The 24,577-nt window shown below is 49.0% G+C and overlaps 1 protein-coding gene across 3 annotated transcripts; it reads right to left on the bottom strand.

Moving 5' to 3' along the window:
• Positions 1–1,847: 1,847 nt before the first annotated feature.
• On the bottom strand, positions 1,848–24,265 carry EXOSC10 (exosome component 10). 3 transcript variants are annotated; one of them, XM_066270446.1, is made up of 25 exons: positions 24,127–24,265; positions 22,144–22,280; positions 20,816–20,939; positions 17,929–18,033; positions 17,470–17,635; positions 17,219–17,333; positions 15,766–15,841; positions 15,451–15,561; positions 15,056–15,199; positions 14,355–14,545; positions 13,261–13,417; positions 12,971–13,119; positions 12,733–12,783; positions 12,000–12,111; positions 10,483–10,533; positions 10,255–10,333; positions 10,049–10,161; positions 7,930–8,025; positions 7,551–7,625; positions 6,335–6,422; positions 5,267–5,340; positions 4,198–4,378; positions 3,404–3,462; positions 2,783–2,859; positions 1,848–2,180 (listed from the first exon to the last, which is right to left on the bottom strand). In XM_066270446.1, exons 1-25 carry the CDS (start codon positions 24,235–24,237, stop codon positions 2,150–2,152), a joined length of 2,673 nt encoding a protein of 890 aa, XP_066126543.1. In that variant the 5' UTR covers positions 24,238–24,265; the 3' UTR covers positions 1,848–2,149. The 3 variants fall into 3 exon arrangements, with proteins under 3 accessions (XP_066126543.1, XP_066126544.1, XP_066126545.1); XM_066270447.1 differs by having other exon boundaries at positions 1,851–2,180; positions 4,207–4,378; XM_066270448.1 differs by lacking the exons at positions 1,848–2,180; positions 2,783–2,859; positions 3,404–3,462; ... (1 more) ...; positions 5,267–5,340; positions 6,335–6,422 and adding an exon at positions 6,575–7,161.
• Positions 24,266–24,577: the final 312 nt, after the last annotated feature.

Below are 24,577 nucleotides of genomic sequence, written 5' to 3'. Positions count from 1 at the left end.
CGCTTTGCGACACCTTAGTTGTTCATTGATTGCTTTCTCATATGTGCCTGGACTGCTGGGCTTCAGCAGACCGAGTAACCCCTTGCTCGAGCCAGCGACCTTGGGTCCAAGCTGGTGAGCTTTTGCTCAAACAAGATAAACCCGCGCTCAAGCTGGCAACCTCGGGATCTTGAACCTGGGTCCTCGGCATCCCAGTCCGATGCTCTACCCACTGCGCCACTGCCTGGTCAGGCCATTGGTTGATTCTTGTATGTACTCTGACTGGGGATCAAACCCACAACCTTGGCATGTTGGGATGGTGCTCTAACCAAATTACCTAGCGGGCCAAGGCCTAGCTGTCCACTTTTGAAAGCAGACTCTGCACTTTTATTGCAAACTGCTCGTTGTGCTTCAACATCCTTTCTTTCCAAACTTGATCACAGATTTTGGGATTTGACTGAAATGACTTCCCAGTAGCCTCTGCAGTGGCCATGTGACTAAGTTCTGACCAATGGGAAGTAGAAACAGGCAGTATCCTCTGAAAGGGGGGCTGGGTGCTGTCTCCTCCCTGCCTTCTGGCTGACTGGAATGAGGATGCAACAGAGGCAGCGAGATGTTACTTAGCCATGAGGGGTAAGGCCTGTGTCTGAGCAACACAGAGGAGCCACGAGGCCTGCCAGCTGCCGCACTAGTTCTGGGCCGACTACACTGACAGAAGAGGGGGGAGAAAAGACACTGATTTTGCTAAGCCACAAACAGTCCCAGCTAGTATCATGCCCAGCCCATCCGGCACAGCCCGTGGCTTGCTCTCCCGTGGTGGAGTGATGTTTGACTTAGCCCAGTAGCCCACAGGGTATGGTGGTCCCACCAATAATTTGTGGGAAAAGGTTTGAGAAAATAGGTTCCTTGTAAATATTAAACAAACAAAAAAAAGTATTATTCTATGTATTCCTGATTTAATAGCCTATCTCAGGATGAAGATCAAATGGCATTGTAGCCTGTCCAGGCAGTGGTGCAGTGGATAGTGTTAGACTGGGATGTGGAGGACCCAGGTTCAAAACCCTGAGGTCACCAGCTTAAGCACAGGCTCACCAGCTTGAGCACAGCGTTGATGGCTTAAGCATGGGATCATAGAAATGACCCCAAGGTCACTGGCTTGAGCAAGGGATCACTCGCTCTGCTGTAGCCCCAGAGTCAACACATGTATGAGAAAGCAATCAATGAACAACTAAGGTGCTGCAATGAATTGATGCTTCTCATCTCTCTCCCTTCCTGTCTGTCCCTATCTGTCCCTCTCTCTGTCTCTGTCACACAAAAAGAAAGGCATTGTGAAGAAGTAACCGGAGAACTGGATCATAAATTTACGTAAGTTCCATGCTGCATTATTTCAAAAAGTATAGAAATGAAAACCTATATATTTAATAATGGGAGTTAGCTAAAATCCATTTTAGAATGAGAATCTTTAAAGGTAAAAAACAGTAGAAAGAGAAATCCAAGTTTGTAAATTCAATACAAATACACAGTAAGAAGCCATTATACCAAAATGTTGTTAAAGGTTATCTCTACGTGGTAGGATTATAGGTGATTTAATTTTCTTTGCATTTTTCTGTTTTCCTCTTTTCCTATAATGAACACATTATTTTATAATTGGGGGGGGGGGATAAACCAAAATGAAATAAAAACAAACCAAAGAGAGAAAGGAACAAGAAGGCCCAGGCCCTGCAGGGGCCGAGCTGGCTCTAATGAGCCCTACGGCTGCTCCTCCGATGGCAACCTTACCATCTGGCATCCTCTGCCTTAGTCGGAGGCAAGGGCAGGAAGTAAGCGGCCCTGGAAGCCCCCGGACATGGAGCCAGGTGAGCACCGTGCCTTCTGCCTGTGGATGCCGCCCGATTCCGAGTCTGAGATTCTCCTGCGCTCCTCCCTGGGGGTGGGCCTGGATTTCTCTGGAAATCACAGTAGCCTCCGAGGGCATACTTACCCAGCCAGCCGCAGGTGCTGATCTGAACAGGATGGGATCTGCCCTCTCCTGCCAGCGCTGTGGTGGCAGCAAAAGAAAAGCCAAGAACCAGCTTTCTTCCAGGAAGAATTATATTTAATGGTTTGAAAATGAGTCTGTACAAAACCAGCACCACGGTTGGGTGCTTCCAGTCCGCTGGGGGATCCAGCACTATCTGTTGGGCCAATTGTGCCTGAAGCCCCTGCGGAGACAGTATGAAAACAAGTCACTTCTTGCAGCCTGGCTGGTGTTTGCTCTCAGCTGGATTATAAAACGTTGCTACCAAATGATGCAGCAGCCCGGGCAGAATAGTTTGTTTGGGGTCCTGGAGAACTGAGCAGGGCAGTAGCATGCCCCCACCTGACCCTGGAGAGAGTGTGGACTGGAACACTGCTCTGAGGCCCACAGGGCTGGCTGAGCGGACCAAGTTCTAAAGGCAGGTTGATCCTCCATCATGCTGCACCCTACGGCACGCCCTCTGACCCCAGGGTCTGCTCAGAGGAGTAGGATTTCATGCTTTTAACCAAAATATTCCACAGAGATAACCCACATTTGCGCAATGATTTTTTTCTCATTCCTCACAAACAGGCTCATAGAGGGAAACCTCCATCCTACTGCTCCAAGGTGGCCCTGGGACACTGTCAGTAGGTGGAGAGAGTTAAGCACGGGAATGTGGGTCCTGGGACGCAGCAGCTGAGAATGATATACATGCAGCATCCGCAATCACCAACCCTCTGCCTAGCTCCGTTTTCCTGTCACAAAAGGGGACTGGGCCGAGTGGCTCTCTGAGCCCCCTCCACGTACCTGTCTGACTTCCCGGTTGGGAAGGACATGCTTTTGTTTCCCATTGACTGTTTAAGTTTTTTGGCTGGAAGACATTTCTGTAAAGGTAAGAGGCACAGAAGATAAGAAGAGACACACAGGAAAACACACAGAGCTCAGATGGCTGCTCCAAGATTCCAGCACGCTGGCGTGACTGGTGGTCTTGCAACTGGGCCTGTGTGGGTGTTTGCAGAGGCAAGGCCACTAGGATGAGCGGCTGAAGGAGCTGCAGGGCTCCACATGGGCCTCATGGTCCACACGCCCAACATTCAGCCGCACTTGGCTCCGGCCGGCACCCACACCCACGCAGGGCGAATGCGGGCTTGTGCCGGCACCAGGAGGAGCGTTGTTGGCCCACAGCTCTAATTCCCATGGTAGCAAACAAAAAACACCCTTTAAAACCACACATCAGCCTTTTATAGTCTCTTAAAAATGTTTTTTTTAATTGCAGGAATAGTTGGTGGGTGTTGTCGGTGCTTAGGAAGAAATGAGGTGAGGGAAAAGATATGCAAAGAGACTCCTAGATGAACCTGTTTCCCCAGCAATGGAAGGGGTCAAAAACTAAGCGCCATGCGCACACCAGAACTCTCGGCCGTCTCTTACCTTGCCAGATGGGTTCTGCTTATTTGGGTCAAACTGGGAAGGTTTGGATTTGCTGTTTCCTAAAAGGTAAGAGAGATCATGCAAATGAGTTAACCCAACAGGCTTGTTACTGGGCTATGTGCATGACAGCCTGGAAGTGTGGGCTGTCAGCCTGTCACCCTTTAGGAGAGACTTATGGCTGACATGAAGTCATGTATCCTGTTAGCTAAGGGCAGCTGGATGACCAGGCTCATTTCCCACACACCTATTCTTGGGAGTCGGGTGCTTAAGCACTGGTCACTGCTCCATCAGGGAGATCAGCGGGGTCCCTGCCCAGCTTTCCCTCTCTTGAAAGGGACATGCTGGCAAGGAGACTGACAGGGATGCCACACGCAGCCCCTCAAAGCTGACAGGCACTCACCGGCTAAGGAGCTAACCAGAGCTCTATCTCATGGGCACCAGGTTTTTTCGTGATCATGGTATCTCCCCTGCCAGGTAAGTATGGCACCAGGTTTTTTCAACAAGCAAAGATCTTTACTGTATGTGTGTGCAAGTCTGTGAGAAAATGTGTCTGGACACAAGCTATTATGAGGAAGGCTAAAGCCACTTAAGAATGGATGGCTTCTTGCTAAACCACTCTAGTAAACGGGCTCCAGCAGCAGGAGGTCGGGGCAGGTCTGTCGCCCCTGCCGTTTCCCAGGACACTCTGGGCTGGTGCGTGTCTTGGGCAGGGCTCAGTCTGTGCCCAGGCCGGGCTCTGGACTCTGCAGCCGCCCTCCACCCCACATAGAGTCACTCTTAACAGGGCTCCAGACCTGCCTCACCAGCAAAAGCCTTGAAATCCGATTTGCTGTAGTCATAAGGGGTAAACTCTTTCTCCGCTGGGTCTGGGTCTTTCAGCTTCTTGGAAACTCGGAGTCGTTTCTTCTCCTGCTTTTGTTCTGTGGACCTGGGGTCACTGGCTGTGTGCTCCCTCTTCTTGGCCGCATTTTCTAGCTGTAGGCCGCACACACCCACAGGAAGGAAGAATGGAGCACATGAGAGGTGGCCCGCAGGCCCGGTGTGAGCACCCTGCTAGGGACTCAGGTGCCTACCTCGCTGTAAAGATCGATTCAGTGGCTGGGAGAGTGATGCAGGGGGAGGGGGAGCGGAGACTGACACAGGTCATGTAAGAAATGCAGGCTCAGGCCTTCCATAGTACTCTGGGGTGGGGTGGGGTAATTATTTACTTGGGTAGAGAAACCTGCCCGCCACAATGCCTGTCTATGGCTAGTCAGGCGGGATGATCTATTTACATCAATAATGGGAAAAACCTTCTAAGAGGAATTACAATATAAACTTTTTTTTTTTTCCTTTGAAGCTGGAAATGGGGAGAGACAGTCAGACAGATTCCCGCATGCGCCCAACCGGGATTCACCCGGCACGCCCACCAGGGGCGACGTTCTGCCCACCAGGGGGCGTCGCTCTGCCGCAACCAGAGCCACTCTAGCGCCTGTGGCAGAGGCCAAGGAGCCATCCCAGCGCCCGGGCCATCTTTGCTCCAATGGAGCCTTGGCTGCGGGAGGGGAAGAGAGAGACAGAGAGGAAGGGGGGTGGGGGTGGAGAAGCAAATGGGCGCTTCTCCTATGTGCCCTGGCCGGGAATTGAACCTGGGTCCCCTGCATGCCAGGCCGACGCTCTACCACTGAGCCAACCAGCCAGGGCCAATATAAACTTTTTTGAGGGCAAATGAGGCAGGCACTAACTGGCAAGCCAAGATGAACTGGAAAGAAAAAAGCATTTGGTTTGAGGCACAGGGTCAGCCTGTGACAGCTGAGGAAGATCCTGCCAATGGCCAGGGGCAACTCGTCTCTCATAGGAGAAAAGCAGAAAGCCAGCACGTACAGCAGCCTGCTGTCGTACAGGCATGGCCTGCTCTGCCGTGGCTCTGTACTCCTCAGTGGCCTGGTCCCGGGCAGCTGCAAGAGAGAGAACTGGCTGTGGAGCTGCTGGCCCAGCAGGGAGGGTTCCCCGCTCACCTGCCCAGCCTGGCTGCTGCGGCTGCTGGTGCAGGGCGCCCTCCCTGCTGCTCAGCCTCATGGGTCAGTCCCACCTCCCTCCTTCCCCAGACTCTGAAGGATGGCCACTTCATTCTCAATCTGACAATGACAACGACCACTCTACACCTGCTCCTCTCCCAAGAACCCAAACCCACACACCAACGGCCCATGTGACATCTCTCTGAGGAATTTTAATAGGAATCTTGGCTATAGCACGTCAAGGATCAGAACCAAAACCTGTCTGGCATCCCACAGGCTCTGTGGTCTCATCCTCTGGATGGCGACCCCATCTTCCTAGCTGCTCAGGACAAGATGTTCTTACACCCTCAGTGTCTTCCTGTCCCTCACATGCCACGTCCGATGCGTCACCAATGCTGTCGGCTCTACCGCAGGAACACCCAGTTCTGACAACTTCTGCCACCTTCTCTGCTGCCACACTGTCCGGCCGGCAGCCCCCTCACCTCACTGACTGCCACATCCTACCCGGGCTCCCGCCCTGCCCTCTGCTCTGCTCTCCACACGGCAGCCAGAGCGGCTCTCCAGCGTGGAAGGCAGTACCTGGCACGCCTGGGCTCACAGCCCCGAGTCTGTGCGCTCACTCACAGTGACCGCTGAAGTCCTCCACGTGGGCCCCGCGGCTCTCCCTGCTCACCCCACCTCTCCCGCGTCCCCTGGGCTCCGCCACCCGGCACTGCCTGCCTCTCCTGCGTGATGCCTACTGCTGCCAGAAGATACACCTCGGGCCTCCTGTCTGCTGTCCCTCAGCAGGAGGCAAGCCCCACGGAGCTGGGGCCTGCTTGTCTATCCTGCCCATGGCGGTACCTGCACTCGGTCGGAGGACTGAGAGCACAGAGTGAGGGCTACTCTAGCACACACACTTGACTGGCTGAGTTGACAAGGAAGTGAATGCTACCTGTTTGCTCAGCTGCCTTCTTCTTGGCAGTTTCTTTAGATTCTTTGTGTACCTGTACCTGGCTTGCCAGCTTCCAACGGTTGCTGATCTACAATGAAAACAAACAAAACAAAAAAACTCCAAAACTCAGCCACCTAAGGAATACTTTATTTTTTTTTTAATGAGGCGATGCAGGGCATGCCAGCCTAATAACTACACACAGTCTAAATCACAAATTCCAAATCTGATGACACAAAAAAGAAAATCTCATGCTGGCTTTATTGTGATAATACTTAGTAAGAAGGACAAAGTACAACTGTTCCGGACACTGGGCCAGGCGCTTTCACAAAATCCGTTCAATCCCTTCTATGGTCCTGGGAACCACAGGATCAGGGAAGCTAAGTAATCTGTCTGCAGGGACACGCACAGTTCTAAACGGCGGGGCCGGGCCTCAGGGCAGGACTTGTGCAAGCCTGATGTGCCTCTCTGGGACAGCACACCCCCCTGCGGCATCAGAACACATCTGGCTGGTAGGAGATGTAAGCACGTAAGGGACGTATGGTCGTTGACTGTGCCACACCCAGTGGGGGCAGGGGAGAGAAGGCAAAACCTCCACCTGACTCCCCAGTTCTAAAAACAAGCTAACCACCAGCAACAGGGCTGAAGCCCATCAGGGTTTTGGCCTGATTCTCGGGCGGTGCTGGTGACAGAGGGAGCCAGGCCACCCATCTGATCAGAGCAGGCACTTCCTGCAGAGAGGAAGAAGGCTTTTAACAATTAACACGCTGGCTCCCAGGAACATCTCATGGGGATCCAGGGAAGGTGTTTTCTTATTCTTATTCATAATGCTGTTAAAAACAAACCAAACAATATAAAACAAGAGTGTTTTAAAATTTAAGCTGTCACCTTTAAGAGCCTTAAAGCAATATTCATATCTAAAAATGCATCAAGCTGTACATTTAACATCTGTGCACTTTACTGCATGGAAATTAAACCTCTATAAAGAACAAAAAAACCCACCCGCCCCCCTCAAGACCTGTTTCTTAAAAGGATCCCAAGTGCTTCTGAGAGCCAGATTAAAGTTCTGGGTATACTTGTATATAAAGGGCTTTTTGCACTCATTTGTATGCAGGGGGTTCACAGATGGGCTTGTTTACAACAGAAACCTGGTTCCAATAATTAAGAAGTCCCCCTTTTTTAGAAAGCCAGTCTTAGAAAGAATGACAAATCCACTTACTTCATAGATTTTCGACGACGAATCAAACTTTGCTGCCTGAGAAATGTGAGCGTGGCGTTCCAGCGATGGCAGGAACTGGAGAAAGGAAATAGCCCTGGTAAGTGCTGCTGAACATGTGATCTGGGCCCAGGCTTCACAGATCTGCGCCCAGAGTGGGTTTCTGGTTGCTTTCGGCTCAGGAGGCCTCAACTCGAAGCACCCACCCGGCCACAGTTCACTGACACTCAGATGAGACCTTCCTGTTGGTTTCGTCTGAGACCTCGACTCCCCACCGGGACACCAGGGGCAACAGACACACCCTGTGCTCTCTGTGAAGACCTGGGGCTTCCTTCTGGGCCAGCACATTCTGCCAGTCCTGACACACACAACTACTACTTACCATCCTAAATGGATTTTCAAAGGACTCCATTATGGTCTGAGCTTTTTTCTGGGCAACTGTTAACGGACCCTTTCCATTTTCATCAGCTCTAGGTTCCTGCAGAAACAGACAGAAAACGATCACTTACAACCATAATTGTGTTGGGATGTGTGTAAGGCACTAAAACAGCCTGTAGCACATTATAATACTTAATTCATATTTAGTAAACCAACGAATCTCTCTGTGCCCTGACAACCTATGAGATAGATACGTGGTATTACTCTTAAACCATCTTACAGATGAGAAAACCGAGGCTTATGAGTAGTTAAAAAAAGTCTCCCAGAGCCTTAGAGCTAATAGGGGCAGAATAAGGATTTAAAGCCAGGTCTGTCTGCTCTAGAACTTCAAATCGTAACCTGACACTTACCTGAAATTTATAATAAACCTTTAAAAAAATGATAAATCTTCCTTAGAACTCTATGAAATTATGTAATAATGTTGGTTCCGAGCGGGTTCACAGAACTGCTCTTCTTCCGCTTCCTCTGTGGTTGCAGAGGCCGCCACACAGCGCAGCCGCCAGAGTGCAGAGAGAGCACCACCGCGCGGGGAGAGCACAGCACAGGGAGAGCACCACCGCGCGGGGAGAGCACAGCACAGGGAGAGCACCACCGCGCGGGGAGAGCACGGCACAGGGAGAGCACCACCGCGCGGGGAGAGCACCACAGCACAGGGAGAGCACAGAGCAGGGAGAGCACCGCGCGGGGAGAGCACAACACGGGGAGAGCACCGCGCGGGGAGAGCACCGGAGAGCACAGAGCGGGAGCGCACCCCGCCAGGAGAGCACAGAGAGGGGAGAGCACAAAGCAGGGAGAGCACAGAGCGGGGAGAGCACCGCGCGGGGAGAACACCACGCCAGGAGAGTACAGAGCGGGGAGAGCATCGCGTGGGGAGAGCACCCCGCCAGGAGAGCACAGAGCGCAGTGCAGGAAGAGCACTACCACCGCGTGGGGAGAGCACCGCCTCCATCCGCCGGAGCTGGCACCTCCACTTCCCCACAGCCTGGGTGCACGCTCACATTTGTGGCTGTCTCACCACTTTGATGGCTTATTATTCTGCGGTCAACTAACGCTTCCAGACTTCTTTCCTCATGAATTACTGAAGATCTGAGCTAAATGTATTTAACTAAGTGAAAAAGAAAGCCCCTGTGGGCATACGCTGCAGGCACCACTTCTCTTCCTGGCTGCGGCCCCACTCCCACGGTGACAGCCTGGATGTGAGCTGCAGTCCCGGGGCCTCCCACATCATCCAGGTCTTTGTCATGGGAGCACCTGCTGGGCTTTATCCCTGACTCTATCCATACTCTCGCTTCTCTCTCTGGGAAGGAAATGATGTTTCCTTCCTACCACATCTGCTGTCTGCAGCGACCACAATGTTACCCTTCCATCCCTGGTCACTCCAGCGAGCACCCATCCTGACCGACAAACACACCTCGGTCTTCCCTTTGCAAAGAACCTGCAGCTGGCAGAAATGAGAAGCCTATTCCCATGCACCTTCCAGAAACACAGCCTGGCTCAGGTTGGGCACCTGTCTCCTGCCTGAGTAGAGTCACTGCCTACTGTGACTCAGCCTCTCTACAGAGTGGGCAACGGGCTTCCTCCCACGGCATGCCTGCTCGTCACTTTGTCTAGGGAGCCACAGTGTAGAGAAAGACTTGTCAGTTTTCTCTTCTGCTGCCAACGCACACGTGGGCTGGCACTGGTCAGAGACCTGTACGCAGGACACGCTCCACCGTTCACAGAGCTCACTCCGTCCGTGCTGGGGATCGGGTGACTGTGTGGGAACTGTGCTGCTGTGTGACAGTCACCCACGCCCTCCTGCCTGCCAGGTGCTAGTGAGGATCAAGATGCCAATCCTTCCTTGAGGATTCCTTCACATGCAGCTCAGAGATCCTCCACCCGCTTCTCAAGGACCCCCACATCTAGACAAGCAGACCACCCTGTGATCTGTCTCCATGCCTGTTCCCACTGCTGCTGGGTCTTACTTTTGGCACGATTCTCCATGGTGCAAGCAGCCCCTCGGGCATAAGAACCCAATAAATCCCTGTAGTCTGCATCACCTGACCGCCGTGTCTATTACTCACATTAAACAACGTAATGACAGCGGTGGCGATGAGGCATTTGGGATCCAGCAGGGCCTTGTCCTCTTCTCTCCCATTGGGGAAGAGGTCCGCCTGCTTCTGCACCGGTACAAGCCCTAGGGGGACAGTCAGCATGCTCAAAGCCTCCTACGGGCTGGTGCACCAGGCCGCTCCCCACCTTGCTGGGGCTCCCGGGGCCTCCGCGTTACCATTGGTTGGGATGACAGGACAGCCGTTTGAAGGGGCGTGGGAGCAGTCATGGGGTCCAAAGAGAACATTCTCCAATCTCTGCATCAAAAAGAAAGCAACAGGCCGCAATGACACACTTGTGAGCACGCAGGAGCCACCACTGTGGGGCGCTGGGCTGACGGGCAGCTTAGTGGGCACTGGCTGGGACTGGGACCTCTCAGAGGAAGGGAGCCGGCCCTTCACCCTACCTCAGGATTGGGCAGCGGGCCACTCTTCTTTGCTCCAGCTGCTACTTCAGACTACAGAAGAAAAACAGACAATCTGAGGAAAGTTGCCTAAAGCTGATGGCACACACACTTCCCCTCAGCACAGACTGTCCCTTCGCTACACTGTGTTTTTCAAGGGCCTGGAGATTTTCCCTCACCCTTTACCCCCTGCCCCCAGTGCCTGGCACTGCGATTACCAAGTGCTCAATAATTACTAGAGAATGAAAGAATAAAACCCTTCATCGTGACCAGGCATAATATGGAAGGACCGCAAAGGGCCTGAACGTAAGCACGGTCCTCTCTACTCGGACACATTGTGGAGCCAAGAAAGAAATTCCACATGAAGACTGTGAGTGCGTTTATCCTCAGTCTCTTCCTTCTCACTTTGTGGGGGCTGAGTATATGTCTTCACGAATCAATAATCTTCCAAAAAATTACTCACATAATGTAGCATATATTGAAAATGCTGCTAAGGCAACATGAAAAACTGTCCCAACACCACACAAATCACACATGCAAATCTGCCTGAACACGAATCACCGACACAGGGGCACGCCATGTACACACGCACATGCATGCACACGTCGGTGCACTATACCTGTGCAGCACGCGCGCAGCTATAGTTTTGGTTGAGTTTCCTGCTTTTATTGACATTTGTCTAAACTTCAGGATTTCCTCCACAACAGCAGCTCTTTCTGAATCCCCCATTTCTACCCAAGGCTCTCCTATCTCCCCAGCCACTTTATATTTGGAGCGAGCTGTCTCTGACCCGCTGCTATCACCTCAAAGTCGTCTGCCACTCAGAGAACTTCTATGGTCCGCAGTGTGGTGCTCAAAGATAAATGATAGCCAATTTCAAGCTGTTCTCCTGGTGGTGCTTCTGATACCTGCCCTTTCCTTTCCATTTCTGTGACCACCACACTCATCATGGCATGACCACACCCATATGGACCCCTGCCAGGCTTCTGAAATGAGCTCTCTGACCCAAGATCCTCACTCCATTGTATTCCATAGGTTACCTGCCTCCAAACAGGTAACCGGCCCAGTCACCAGATATTACTTGCTGTTGGATGATAAAAATGTCTTAAGAAGAGTGAGCTTCAGCTATAACTGCCATAAAGAAGAAACATCCACGGCAGTGTTCCTAAACCCTAGGATTTCTGTGGGCTTTTTAAACAATTATTTTTTAACTGACTTTACACAAAAAGCATCAAAGAGAGAAAGAAAAAAGAGAAAGAGAGAGAGAGAGGAACATTGATCTGTTGTCCCACTTATTTATGCATTCAATGGTTGATTCTTGTATGTGTCCTGACCTGGGATCAAACCCATAACCTTGGTGTATCAGGATGATGTTCTAACCACCTGAGAACCCAGCCTGGGCATCCTAGGGCTTTTTACAATGAAGACAGATCATTTCCGTAGGAGACCACAAAGTGTAGGATGCTAATAGACAGAAGAGACCTGCTGAGTTGGAAACCTTCAGCAGCAAGGCTTCTTACCTTGAGCAGGGGCATGTCCCGAGCCTGCTGGATTAAAAGATGCATTTCGTTGATCTGCTGCCGAACGAGTGGTGGTACAGGGTTGCAGCAAGCTATGATGCCCTGCGGTTCCCTGAGGACAAGAACAGATGTAACTCATCACTTAGGAACACAGCCCTCAAAAGCTTCCAGACAAGAGCAATGGTCAGGTAGGGCTGGAGCGTTCCGGCAAAGGGCAAGGCTAAGGACACACATCCCCGCAGCAGCTGGGCCACCACGGCCACACGCTCTGCCACGTGGGCTTTGAGCAGGCTCCTCACTGTCTGCCCCCTCCTAATGGGGGGAGGGGACAGAAGTACCACAGCTCTGCTGCTATGCAGTTCTGCAACAGGGTGGACAAAAGATTATAAATTTAGATTCTGTGCTTATACTTTAATTAACATCACAAGACATTTAAAATCGATGAGATGCCTTAGTTTGGAAGAAAGCACAAATGAGAGAATCCCTTGACAGTGGATGCCAACGCCACAGACTCAACTGAAGGCACAGCAATTGAAACATTCCAGTTCAGAAGTTTCGGTTCCTAAATGGCAGCCCGAGGGCAGAAAACCTACATTCCTTGGATTTGCAAATTCCTTTGGAGTTCTATCTTCTTTGAGTCAACCCTGAGGTAATAACAATTAAATACACTTGATTGTGAAAGATGAAATTTCTCAGCGGCAGCTAGAACACAGTAATCAGCTCTCAGACTCACTTGGGCAGCTCTTCGGCGATCTTCAGCATCATGTGGTTTGGCAGCACATATCTGGAACCAAACACACAATACGCGAATCACATTAGGTTCAGCCAACAAGTTCCATGGCATGCTATAACCCAGGGGAAAATGTAACCAACTTTCATGGCAAAAAAGAGAGAAAAAGGTCATTCTTTCCCTATTTCCAGACCTGCTCGGACTATGAGGAACAGTATCAGAATCCCCACGAATCCCCTACCCGTAACTTTCATCCTCTCTCCGAGCGGTCTTGTCCCTCCAGGCGAACAGCAGCTGAAAGGCTGCCAGCTGCTGGGTGTTGAGATGCTTCTTCTGCTTCCTGTATAGTTCAAGGTAGGACTCGTCCGTGAAGATAGGTTTGATGAACTTCTGCAAGTTTACAGGACATTCACGATCAGTGTGAATCAAAACTGTGTTCTTCTCAGAAAAGGTCAAGAGCAACAGGAAGGAACCAGGCCCTCGCTGTAAAGGCGGAGTGTGTCTGGGTCTGTGTGGCTGGTGAGGTCTTACCTTGAGGCAGATGTCCCTGCTCCGCTGCCACACCACCTGCAGCTGGACGGGCTGGCCGTTGCCTCGCTCCCACAGTTCCAGCCTCATTTTATCATAGATGTAAAGCAAATAATGAGTGTCATCACGGGCGTAGCTGAGCATTTCCTCAGGCAGAGGTCTAGAATTGCAACAGAGGAAACTTTCACTAATTTCCCTTAGGAGCAGCAATTTAATTTGTCTACTCTGTGGGTGCTAAGACTCACTCGGCTCCTTCTGCTATCAAAGTTTCTTTCATAGCCGATATGCATCTTAATGTGACAAGCTATTGTTTCACAGCTGGATAGGAAGGGCAGCAGGATAATGATGTGGTTGAAAATAAGGGCTCTGTCATCCTGAGTTTGACTTTTAGCTCCAGATAGCTGACCTTGGACAAGTCACCTAAGCTTGAGCTCACTGTCCTTAACTGTAAAACTGTAGCTGTAGTAAGGGTGACACAGGACAACATCCCTAAAGCTCGTAGCTTGACATGTGGCACATGGCAAGGATTAACTAACTAGGTAGTGACTTTTAGATTCTGTCAGTTCTCATCTTCTGTTCAGACTTGAGATTCTCTTGAGAAATTCTGGCATGCAGAATTAGAGAAAAGTTTAGTGGCTTCTTCCTATTGTAGCTCTGGAACCTTAAGGAGAAAGCCAGACACCTGGAACTGAGCAAGCCGAGCAAGAACCCCAGAAGGTATGGCAGGACGCCATTACAACCCTCTACTACCACAAACACTTACTGTCAGGCTAAATCAGCCGTGTGCCTTAGGATTCTCTCACACCTATGGGAGAGCATCACATGCACACACACACACACACACACAACTATCCCTACTAGGGAGATTGGAGTTTCAAATGGGACTGGCATGGACGAAGACTGACACGGTGTGTTCTTCCAACATAGCTGTACACAATTCTATACTGGCATAATACTACAACTTCCAGTTTATCTGATGGAATGAAAACAGCTCCACTCAAATAGCGTTACATGCTGAACACAAGTCTGCATGAATGAGGTGAATGAACACCCACACTTCCTTCTGTACCCGCATTTCCTGTTGAGAGCAAACTGACCGTATTCTCCAATCAGCCAGCTGGTACTGCTTGTTTGACTCCACATTGCAGTAGAGTTTCAGCAGATGGTCGAGCGAGTGCCTGCCCAGGTTAAGAAGGCGCGCTGCCTGGTGGGTATCAAACATGTTCACTACATACAGCCCGAAGTCTTTCTGCAGCCATTCTATGTCTGAATCCGCGCCGTGGAAGACCTGAAAACAGAACCAAAGTCATGCAGGACTGTGTGAGAGGCCACTGCGCTCAGCAGTGCACTCTGCCTCGAGGTGATCAGAACACTGGAACTGGGGGCCAGAAGGAAGACTAATATGGGTTGAGCTCTACATGCTTCTTTTCATTTGGGCCCCATCTTTCTACACTCCTAATTGCACACTCTTCAAGTCTGCTAACGGCCAATGATTCTAAGAAAGCAGCTCTACTTGCTTCAAGGGTAGTCATTAAGTTCAAACAATCTTGATGGCGTAGGCTCATTGCAGGAGTCATTAAAATGATTTAACGTTTTTCTGGGTGGTAATGAGCACAGTCTTAGCTGTTCTAACAGAGGTTTAGAAACAAAAGCAGTTTAGCGTGTGGTGCCCTAGTGTAGGAAATTATAATGATTTCTCTCAATTTTATTTGGGTCCATATTGAAATAAGGGAATCGTAAACCGAAAGGCACTTAAATCCTGCACTCCCAGGCGAGAGCTGAAGAAGGGCTGGCTGACCTTGACAATAGCTGGGTCCGTGAGGCTCTCGTTCAGGATGTACATGTCACTTCGAAGCTCCAGGGTGTCCACGATGAAGTCTTCCGTCCGGGTGGAGACTTGCATGAGGCAGGTCAGCCCGAGGAAGCTCCTGTAGGAGTGGTGCTGGGCACGCGGGAAGAAGGAAGGACAGGGGAAACTGATCTCACTAGGCATTCCTCTACTGATTTGAAAGTCAGTTACAAAACAAAGATACAAGATTACATTTTACCAAAAAACAAAAACAAAAACAAAAACAAAAACAAAAACGGAATATATATATATATATATATGTTTAAATTATTATTTTTATATTTCTCAAGTAGGTAAACTCATAGAAAATGTAAAAATTTCACTCCAATTCATCTGCAAGTTACCTCCAAGTCTACAGCAAATTCTTGACAATTCAGGAGCTTTTCATTGAGCTCCACTAGTTGGTCCAGGGAGGAGACAAAGTGGCAGGGTGTTTCTCCTATCAGTCTGTATAACTGGATCACAGAAGTCCGGCGGCGGGGGGGAGAGGAGGGTTAGAGGTCACTACAGCACACGATGAATGCAGAGTTCCTGACTCAAAGTCATAAACTACTATTTTAAAGATATTTAGGAAAAGCCAAAACTACATCAACTAATCTAGTTACCTAGTTCTGCCTGCACTCCTGAGACACCACCCATAACCTCAGCTGTGTGCTAACCTGGGGCTGTGGCTTTTCAAGGACTGAATCCGGTGGAGTGAAGTGATCTAGTTCGTACTGATACGGATGTGCAAACCTGAGTAAGTAAAACGAAAAAAATACCTTTTTAATTCCATAGTTCAAGGAAAGATTGCCTTAATCCAATTTGTAAAAACATACAAGAAAAGAAGACCATTGTGAAAATATATTTTCTCTCTACTAGCAATGTTCTCATCATTTTTTTCTTTGTTCTGGCGGCCAGTACTTTTGTCTGTTTTAAGCAAAGCTTTTCCAGATGCTTACACCTAAGCCAGTGGAGCACGCTTCCCTGTATGGAGTGAACGCTAGCTGACTGAGTCCCCATCTAACAAGAAAGGCAGAGTGGTACCAAGGAAGAATGTTTTTTTTTTGTTTGTTTGTTTGTTTGTTTTTGTATTTTTCTGAAGCTAGAAACTGGGAGAGACAGTCAGACAGACTCCCGCATGCACCCGACCGGGATCCACCCGGCACGCCCACCAGGGAGCCACGCTCTGCCCACCAGGGGGCGATGCTCTGCCCCTCTGGGGCGGTGCTCTGTTGCGACCAGAGCCACTCTAGCGCCTGGGGCAAAGGCCAAGGAGCAATCCCCAGCATCCGGGCCATCTTTGCTCCAATGGAGCCTCGGCTGCGGGAAGGGAAGAGAGAGACAGAGAGGAAGGAGAGGGGGAAGGGTGGAGAAGCAGATGGGTGCTTCTCCTGTGTGCTCTGGCCGGGAATCGAACCCGGGACCTCTGTATGCCAGGCCGACACTCTACCACTGAGCCAACTGGCCAGGGCGGAAGAATGGTTTTAAGAACACTTGGGCCTGACCAGGCGGTGGCGCAGTGGATAGAGCGTCAGACTGGGATGTGGAGGACCCAGGTTCGAGACCCTGAGCTTGCCAGCTTGAGCGTGGGTTCATCTGGTTTGAGCAAAGCTCACCAGCTTGGACCCAAGGTCGCTGGCTCGAGCAAGGGGTTACTCGGTTTGCTGTAGCCCCACGGTCAAGGCACATATGAGAAAGCAATCAATAAACAACTAAGGTGTCGCAACGAAAAACTGATGATTGATGCTTCTCATCTCTCTCCATTCCTGTCTGTCCCTATCTATCCCTCTCTCTGACTCTCTCTGTCTCTGTAAAAAAAAAAAAAAAATTAAAAAAAAAAATGAACACTTGGGTTAAAGTCCTGGCTCTGTGAGAAGTCAGCATCTCTAGTTCTGTTTCACACCTATGCAGTGGGGAGGGGAGCAACGATTCCGTCTCTGGAAGGCCCCGAGGGTTATAGAAGACATGCTGTGTGGGTGGTCCTGCTGCGAACACACACCGGAGACCTGGGAAAAATCACCTCGAGTCTCTGGGTTTGTTTACACATTTTACAAAAGTAAAACAGAGTGAAAATGTGGCACAAAGGTAAACCCTGAAATATCTGTCGGCATTCAGACAGGCAATACTCACATGTCCTGCTCCACCTGCTGGGTTCTCTGCTGATGGATGAAATCCGCCAGAGCAGGGGGGACATCCAAATCCTCAGGGCGATCCTGTGGGCGCTCCCGCCTTTCTTTGGAGAGTGCTAGAGATGCAAGCAGTGACAAGATGCATCACAACAGAGGCTGACACAGTCACCCCTTGTCTAGTTGTGGAGGGTGACCCGGCTCCCTTTAAGAAGCCTTTCTGTGTTTCCGGTAGGCGGTGCCTGCACTGCTTACCCTGAGGGAGGGGTCTCTGGGCATTGGGTTTGATGAAGATTTTCGGACGAAACGGAGTGTTGGAATTGTCAATCTTCTCTCGGAATTTAAGCTGAGGTCGAATAATGTTTTTTGCATGAAGCAGCCGGAAAGTTTCAGATTTTGTTTTTTTGCTATATTCTCCTGCCTGTGATCAATGGGTACAGTACATTATAACATAGCAGCTTGATGAATTAGAAAAACAGATTCAACTCATGCCTTTGAAGAAGACAAGAGCATCCCAAGAGCCATTCATTTAAGAATGCGTGAGTTGGAGGCTGGGGGGAGCAAAGCTGAGAAGAGGGTATGACGAAGGCATGTCTGTTTATGAGAATGAGCTAGGCAGTGGCCAGTTCTGTGTCCAGCAAATTGGAACAGAAATATAAATGAGACAGGGCAACGCTGCCACCAGATGCTCCAGTGTATCCGAAAAGCCCTCACCTTGCGGTTCCAGCTGGACACTATTGTTTTGGGGACCTGCAGTCCCGTGGGGAGGACAGGCTGCTGATTCTTATTCACACCTGATGCTTCATCCAGTAAAATACCCTAAAATGAAAGAGAATTAGCTCAGTAGCATCTTTTCAGGGTTAAGAGAGTTAATTACGTCAATTTTTTTTTTTTTACAGAGACAGAGAGAGAGTCAGAAAGAGGGATAGACAGGGACAGACAGACAGGAACGAAGAGAGATGAGAAGCATCAATCATCAGTTTTTCGTTGCGACACCTTAGTTGTTCATTGATTGCTTTCTTTTTTTTTTTTTTTAATTTATTTATTTATTTTTTACAGAGAGAGAGTCAGAGAGAGGGATAGACAGGGACAGACAGACAGGAACGTAGAGAGACGAGAAGCATCAATCATTAGTTTTTCATTGTGCATTGCAACACCTTAGCTGTTCATTGATTGCTTTCTCATATGTGCCTTGACTGTGGGCCTCCAGCAGACCGAGCAACCCTTTGCTGGAGCCAGTGACATTGGGTTCAAGCTGGTGGGCTCTTGCTCAAACCAGATGAGCCAATGCTCAAGCTGGCAACCTTGGGGTCTCGAACCTGAGTCTTCTGCATCCCAGTCCGACGCTCTATCCACTGCGCCACCGCCTGGTCAGGCTGATTGCTTTCTTATATGTGCCTTGACCGCGGGCCTTCAGTAGACCAAGTAACCCCTTGCTCTAGCCCAGGCGTCCCCAAACTACGGCCCGCGGGCCACATGTGGCCCCCTGAGGCCATTTATCTGGCCCCCTGCCGCCCTTCCGAAAGGGGCACCTCTTTCACTGGTGGTCAGTGAGAGGAGCACTGTATGTGGTGGCCCTCCAACAGTCTGAGGGACAGTGAACTGGCCCCCTGTGTAAAAAGTTTGGGGACCCCTGCGTCTAGCCAGTGACCTTGGGTCCAAGCTGGTGAGCTTTGCTCAGACCAGATGAGCCCGCGCTCAAGCTGGCAAGCTCGGGGTCTCAAACCTGGGTCCTCCGCATCCAAGTCCAACGCTCAATCCACTGCGCCACCACCTGGTCAGGCACGTCATAGTTTTAAGAAATATATTCAAAGAACTATATATGAGAACATATTCATATAAAAGTGGATAACACCCTGGCTGGTTCAGTGGTAGAGCATTGGCCCGGTGTATGGAAGTCCCGGGTTCAATTCCAGGTCAGGCACACAGGAGAAGCACCCCTCTGCTTCTCTACCCTTCCCCCTGTCCTTTCTCTCTATCTCTCTCTTCCCCTCCTGCAGCCAAGGCTCCACTGGAGCAAAGTTGGCCCAGGTGCTGAGGATGGCTCCATGGCCTCCGCCTCAGGAGCTAAGATGTCTCTGATTGCAGTGGAGCAAGAGCGCCCCGATGGGCTGAGCATCGCACCCTGGTGGACATGCTTTCTGCCTACCTGCTTCTCACTTCAGGAAAAAAAAACACCCAAAACCAAAAAACGGATAATTAGCATGATCAGCTCAAAGACAGGGTAGAAACCCTCGGTCAGCTCTCTTCTGAATAGAGCCAACATTTCACATCTGATTTAATAGTGTGATGTGGCCCACAAAGTAATTAAAAAGACCCTAGACTGCACATATTGAACACAGAACATTGGCATTTACAATGAGAATGAATGGGGCCCTGGTCTCCTTTGCACTGTAGAAGCAGACAGGGAGTATCAGTTGGGGCACCACTAACACTAACACAAGTGAGCCCAGGTGACAAATGGTAGCATGGCAGGACGTGAAGTCATAAAATATGAGAAGCTATTGAACTATCTGTGGCCATTCAGGCTATGGAATAGAACACTTTACGGGACAGAGGAACATAATTTAAGTTTATTTTGGACAATCCCTACGTAGTTTTGCTATAGAATTAAGCATAAATAGACAGTAAGCTAGACTGAATGATCCACGAAGCCTTCTAATTATGTGAGTCAGGGTGTTTAGCAGATTGCACATAACAGTAAAAATAGACTAGATTTTGGTTGGGCTCTGCTTCCAGAGGCCTCTCCTTTTGCAATACAAACAGGATTCACAAATCTGGAAAGCAGATTTATAATACGGCACTTTAAAAATAGGCTTCCAAAAAAAAAAGCATCCATTAAGTGGAGATATTTTGAAGTCATCTACTTGAAGACTACCATGTTATTTTGGAGAACAAAAGCCAACTATTAGATATTAGAAGAGAAGAATATTATAGGCAAGACATGATAAACTTCTTTTATTTCCTAAGGTGTTTGAGTTTCTTTTCATATTTTGATAATACAAAAGCTCTTCATTTATTAGTTATCTTTTTTTTTTGTATTTTTCTGAAGTTGAAAACAGGGAGGCAGTCAGACAGACTCCCGCATGCGCCCGACCAGGATCCACCCAGCATGCCCACCAGGGGGCAATGCTCTGCCCATCTGGGGCGTTGCTCTGTTGCAACCAGAGCCATTCTAGCGCCTGAGGCAGAGGCCATAGAGTCATCCTCAGCGCCCAGGCCAACTGAGTTCCAATGGAGCCTTGGCTGTGGGAGGGGAAGAGAGACAGAGAGGAAGGAGAGGGGAGGGGTGGAGAAGCAGATGGGCGCCTCTCCTGTGTGCCCTGGCCAGGAATCAAACCCGGGACTCCTGCACACCAGGCCGACGCTCTACCACTGAGCCAACCGGCTAGGGCCCATTAGTTATCTTTTAAAATTTTACTTATTTATTGATTTAGCAAGAGAGGTAGGGAGAGAGACAGGAACATCGATCAGCTCCTGTATGTGCCCAGACCAGGGATCGAACCAGCAACACCTGTGCCTCGGGACGATGCTCTAACCAACCAAGCTATCCAGGTAGGGCCATTGGTTAGTTATCTTAAGAGTAAGGTAAAATACTCACCACTCTTTCTAGAATAACATCATTGGTATCAACTAGCAAATCAAACTTGTCCTCCAGCTCAGTCACTTTACTTCGATCCTTAATGTTACTTCGACACCCATGGTACTGCATTACCTTGCTCATGCTAAGGACAAGAAAACCAAGATTAGTTTGTATACTTTTATTAATTTGTTTACAATCTGGGAGAAGCTGGAAAGGCCTGGCTCAGACTATTCCCAATACTTTATGGTTGAGCTAATAAAACTTGCACTCTTTGTGTATCCTTGGGCAATTCACTAAATCTTGCTAAGACTCATCTGTTAATTGAAGGGGTGTAAGAAATTACCTCAAAGCTGCATTTAAACTCTAAAAAACATATAATACTATAGCCTGACTTGTGGTGGTACAGTGTGGATAGAGCAATGACCTAGAATGCTGAGTTTACCAGTTCAAAACCCTGAGCTTATCTGATCAAGGCACATTTGAGAAGCAACTACTACGAGGTGATACTTCCTACTCTTCCCCCACCCCCTCGATTTCTCTAAAAAAATCAATAAATAAAATCTTAAAAAAAGATATAATACCATGTAAATAATGTACTCTGTAGTCATTGTTTTCATGACTATGAAATCTAAAACATTCTTTTTTTTTTTTACAGAGGCAGAGATAGACAGGGACAGACAGACAGGAACAGAGAGAGATGAGAAGCATCAATCATCAGTTTCTCGTTGCGCATTGCGACTTCTTAGTTGTTCATTGATTGCTTTCTCACATGTGCCTTGACCGTGGGCCTTCAGCAGACCGAGTAACCCCTTGCTGGAGCCAGCGACCTTGGGTCCAAGCTGGCGAGCTCTTTGCTCAAGCCAGATGAGCCCGCGCGCGACCTCGGAGTCTCGAACCTGGGTACTTCCGCATCCCAGTCCGACGCTCTATCCACTGCGCCACCGCCTGGTCAGGCCTAAAACATTCTTTAAATCAGTAATGCAACAGGTTACATGAGATCAGTGTTTGTGTATTATCTGTCCTAAAACACTTCTTAGACAGCTAAAACCTGTGACTCTGTGAGTTGTGTGAGAGAATTTTGGATCCAAGTCCTAGAATTAATTCAAGAGTCATTGTCTAAAAAAAAAAAAAAAGAGTCATTGTCTACAAGTACAAAAGTCTGTATTATTTTAAAAGTTAAAACTCAAAGTTTACCAAGTAATATTTCCCTAATCAAAATTCATTGTTTCATTTTTACATTTCATAGCTCATTATAGCATATAAAATTAAGGTGAGGAAAAAAAAAATCCAGGAAATTACATTCATTTCTTTCAACATGAAAAAAACCCCCAGAATTTAGTACTCACCACTGAAGCAACCTGTCTCCCTGTGTTTCACAAAATGCCTGAAAGCCAGGAAAACTTCGGTAAAAATCATACTCATCGCCAAACTGTGGCAGGCCCCCAGAAGCCTTGGTGACTGCCACTACTGATCCAAGAGCAAACTGTCAGAAACCAGAAAAACAAGCATGTTTTAAACATGGGTATCCCCATTCACTCAGCAACTCATTTTTTTTCAGCATCTACTATATAGGACACACTGTGCTAGGTGAAGATATGCAATCCCACAAATAATCATCTGGTGCCGATTTTACTCCAGTCCCTGAGGGGATGATGGTGAACATGAAATCAAGTTCTGGAGCTTACATTTACATTCTTGGGAGAGTGGGGGGGGGGGGAGAAAGAACAAATACATATATAACACGGCTAATACTCAAAATAGCCAGGGTTTGAATCTTGACTCTGCTACCTGTTATCTGTGAGCTTAAGTAAGTTATTTTATCTATCTGAACCTTCGTTTCCTCCTCTGATAAAACAGGCATAATAAAAGTGCCTACCCCATCAAGTTGTTTAGAGGATTCCATACACTGATCAAATCACTTAGGAAAGGCACATGAGTACTATTATAACTATTACTACTCAAATTCAGACCCATGCATTTTCTACAGGAATTTACTTTTGTGTTTTCACTTGGGCAAGCATCTAAAAACAATATTCTAGATCCTGTAGATGACCAGTTGATAACAGCTTTGAATGACCAGTTGATGATGGCTACTGCCCACAACTGGACTGATGTTGATGTTCAGTTAGTATAAGTAGTACTCCATTCTAATTGTGTGGTAATGAGAAATGAAACTGAAGTGGCTGTCATAGATAAAAAATGTGAAGGCCAAATGATGTCGTTGGGAGTTGTGTAATAAAGGTTTTCCAAGAGAGAAAGAAAGGAAACAGGAGGCAGGAACTTGACTTAGGGTGAGGTAGGTACACAGTAACTTGTAAGTACAACCGCTCCCATTCAGGACCATGGCTAGTGGCCCAGGAACTATTCAAAGCCAAATAAACGAATTCACAATAGCAGCGGCTATCAATCAATCAGATGTAATGTAAGTGGAGTTTTGGGGAATCTGTAGTGCTAACTTACAAATTAGTTTCATGATTTTGCAAGAGCTATGCATGAGGCGTTAAAACCTAGTTGTATGTTTGTTTCTATTTAAGCAGGAACAAACATTTTAATGAACCTATTACACAAATACAGTAATTTAAATGGATCTTCTCTCTGTTCCTTCAGTAGGCATTGATAAATGCCCCATGGTACCTAGAGAGTAAGATTCGGCGGCGACTCTTAACAAGTGACATTACACCCAGGTTCTGGGCCCTGGCCAGAGAACTCAGTTGGTTATAGAGTGCTGTCCCATATGCCAAGGTTGTGATTTGATCCTGGTCAGGGCACATACAAGAACCAACCAAGGAATGCATAAATAAGTGGAGAAACAAATTGATCTCTCTCTCAAAAAACAAACAAACAAGCAACCCCACAAAAAAACAACAACAAAAAAGGCTTATAAGCTCATGTAGGGCTGGAGCTCAGGGTGGAGGAAGGTGCCATCCCCGCGGCAGAAGGAGAAAAATTCAGGCAGCTATGGGAAACATAAAGCAGTGAACCGGCTAGGTGGCTCTGGCCGCGGCGGGGGCGAGCTCGCGAGGCCTGGGACATCGTGGTGACAAGGAAGCCCTTACCCCTGTGGAGCGGGGTCTCTCCACACTCGGGGCGGCATGGGCTCACCTGGGAGAACGAGGACCCTGGGAAGCGGGGCGACCCTCAGTGTCTGCATGGGACCCTATCCCCGGAGGGTGAGAGATTGTGCGTGGCGCCGGCGGCAGCCCCACCACCCAACCCGTGGCCCCGCTGAGTTGCGCGTGCGGCCGGGAGGGCGGCCGCCAAGAGAGCCAGCGCCTGCTTCCGAGAAGCCATGAGAAGCTTCCGGTGCTCCCGAGACCACGGGAACTCACCTTTACGAAGCTGTCTGCGTCTGGAAAGCCTGGCAGCACCATCTCCTCGTCGGACTTGGCCGCGGTTGTAGCGGATGGGTCCTTAGACTCTCGGGGACTGGGAGGCGCCATTTTTCCGGCCTACACGGCTCTTCTCGCGAGAGTGCCTCTGGCCGACGCGACGTGCGCGCACCGCGCATGTGCAAAGGCTGTTTTCGTCGGGGCCAATTTTAGGGAGGTGTAAATTGGATTATCGTCCCTGAGCTCTTCATTCAGGGAACTTTACATTTTTCTTTAATCTCATATTTTATCATCCCAACAACCCAAAGATTTAGAGTCACACCCGGAGGACCCAATTATCTTGATATTTAATGTCAGTTTCTCCCTGGCTGGATAACTTTGTTCCAAAGCTCAGAGGTTGCCGGTTTGATCTCGCTTCAGGGCACATACAATAGCAGATCAATGTTCCTCT

This window comes from Saccopteryx bilineata, chromosome 3 (genome assembly GCF_036850765.1).
Source record: "Saccopteryx bilineata isolate mSacBil1 chromosome 3, mSacBil1_pri_phased_curated, whole genome shotgun sequence".
Taxonomy (NCBI): domain Eukaryota; kingdom Metazoa; phylum Chordata; class Mammalia; order Chiroptera; family Emballonuridae; genus Saccopteryx; species Saccopteryx bilineata.
This window is presented reverse-complemented; position numbering and strand designations above follow the sequence as displayed.

Excerpts from the sequence above, each read along its gene's own strand:
- EXOSC10 (XM_066270446.1), bottom strand. The coding sequence starts at position 24,237 with ATGGCGCCTCCCAGTCCCCGAGAGTCTAAGGACCCATCCGCTACAACC. Across the intron at positions 17,636-17,928 it reads TGTCCAGCTGGAACCGCAAG|GCAGGAGAATATAGCAAAAA; the intron begins GTGAGGGCTTTT and ends CATTGATCACAG. Across the intron at positions 12,784-12,970 it reads AGAGAGGATGAAAGTTACGG|ATATGTGCTGCCAAACCACA; the intron begins GTAGGGGATTCG and ends GTTTGGTTCCAG.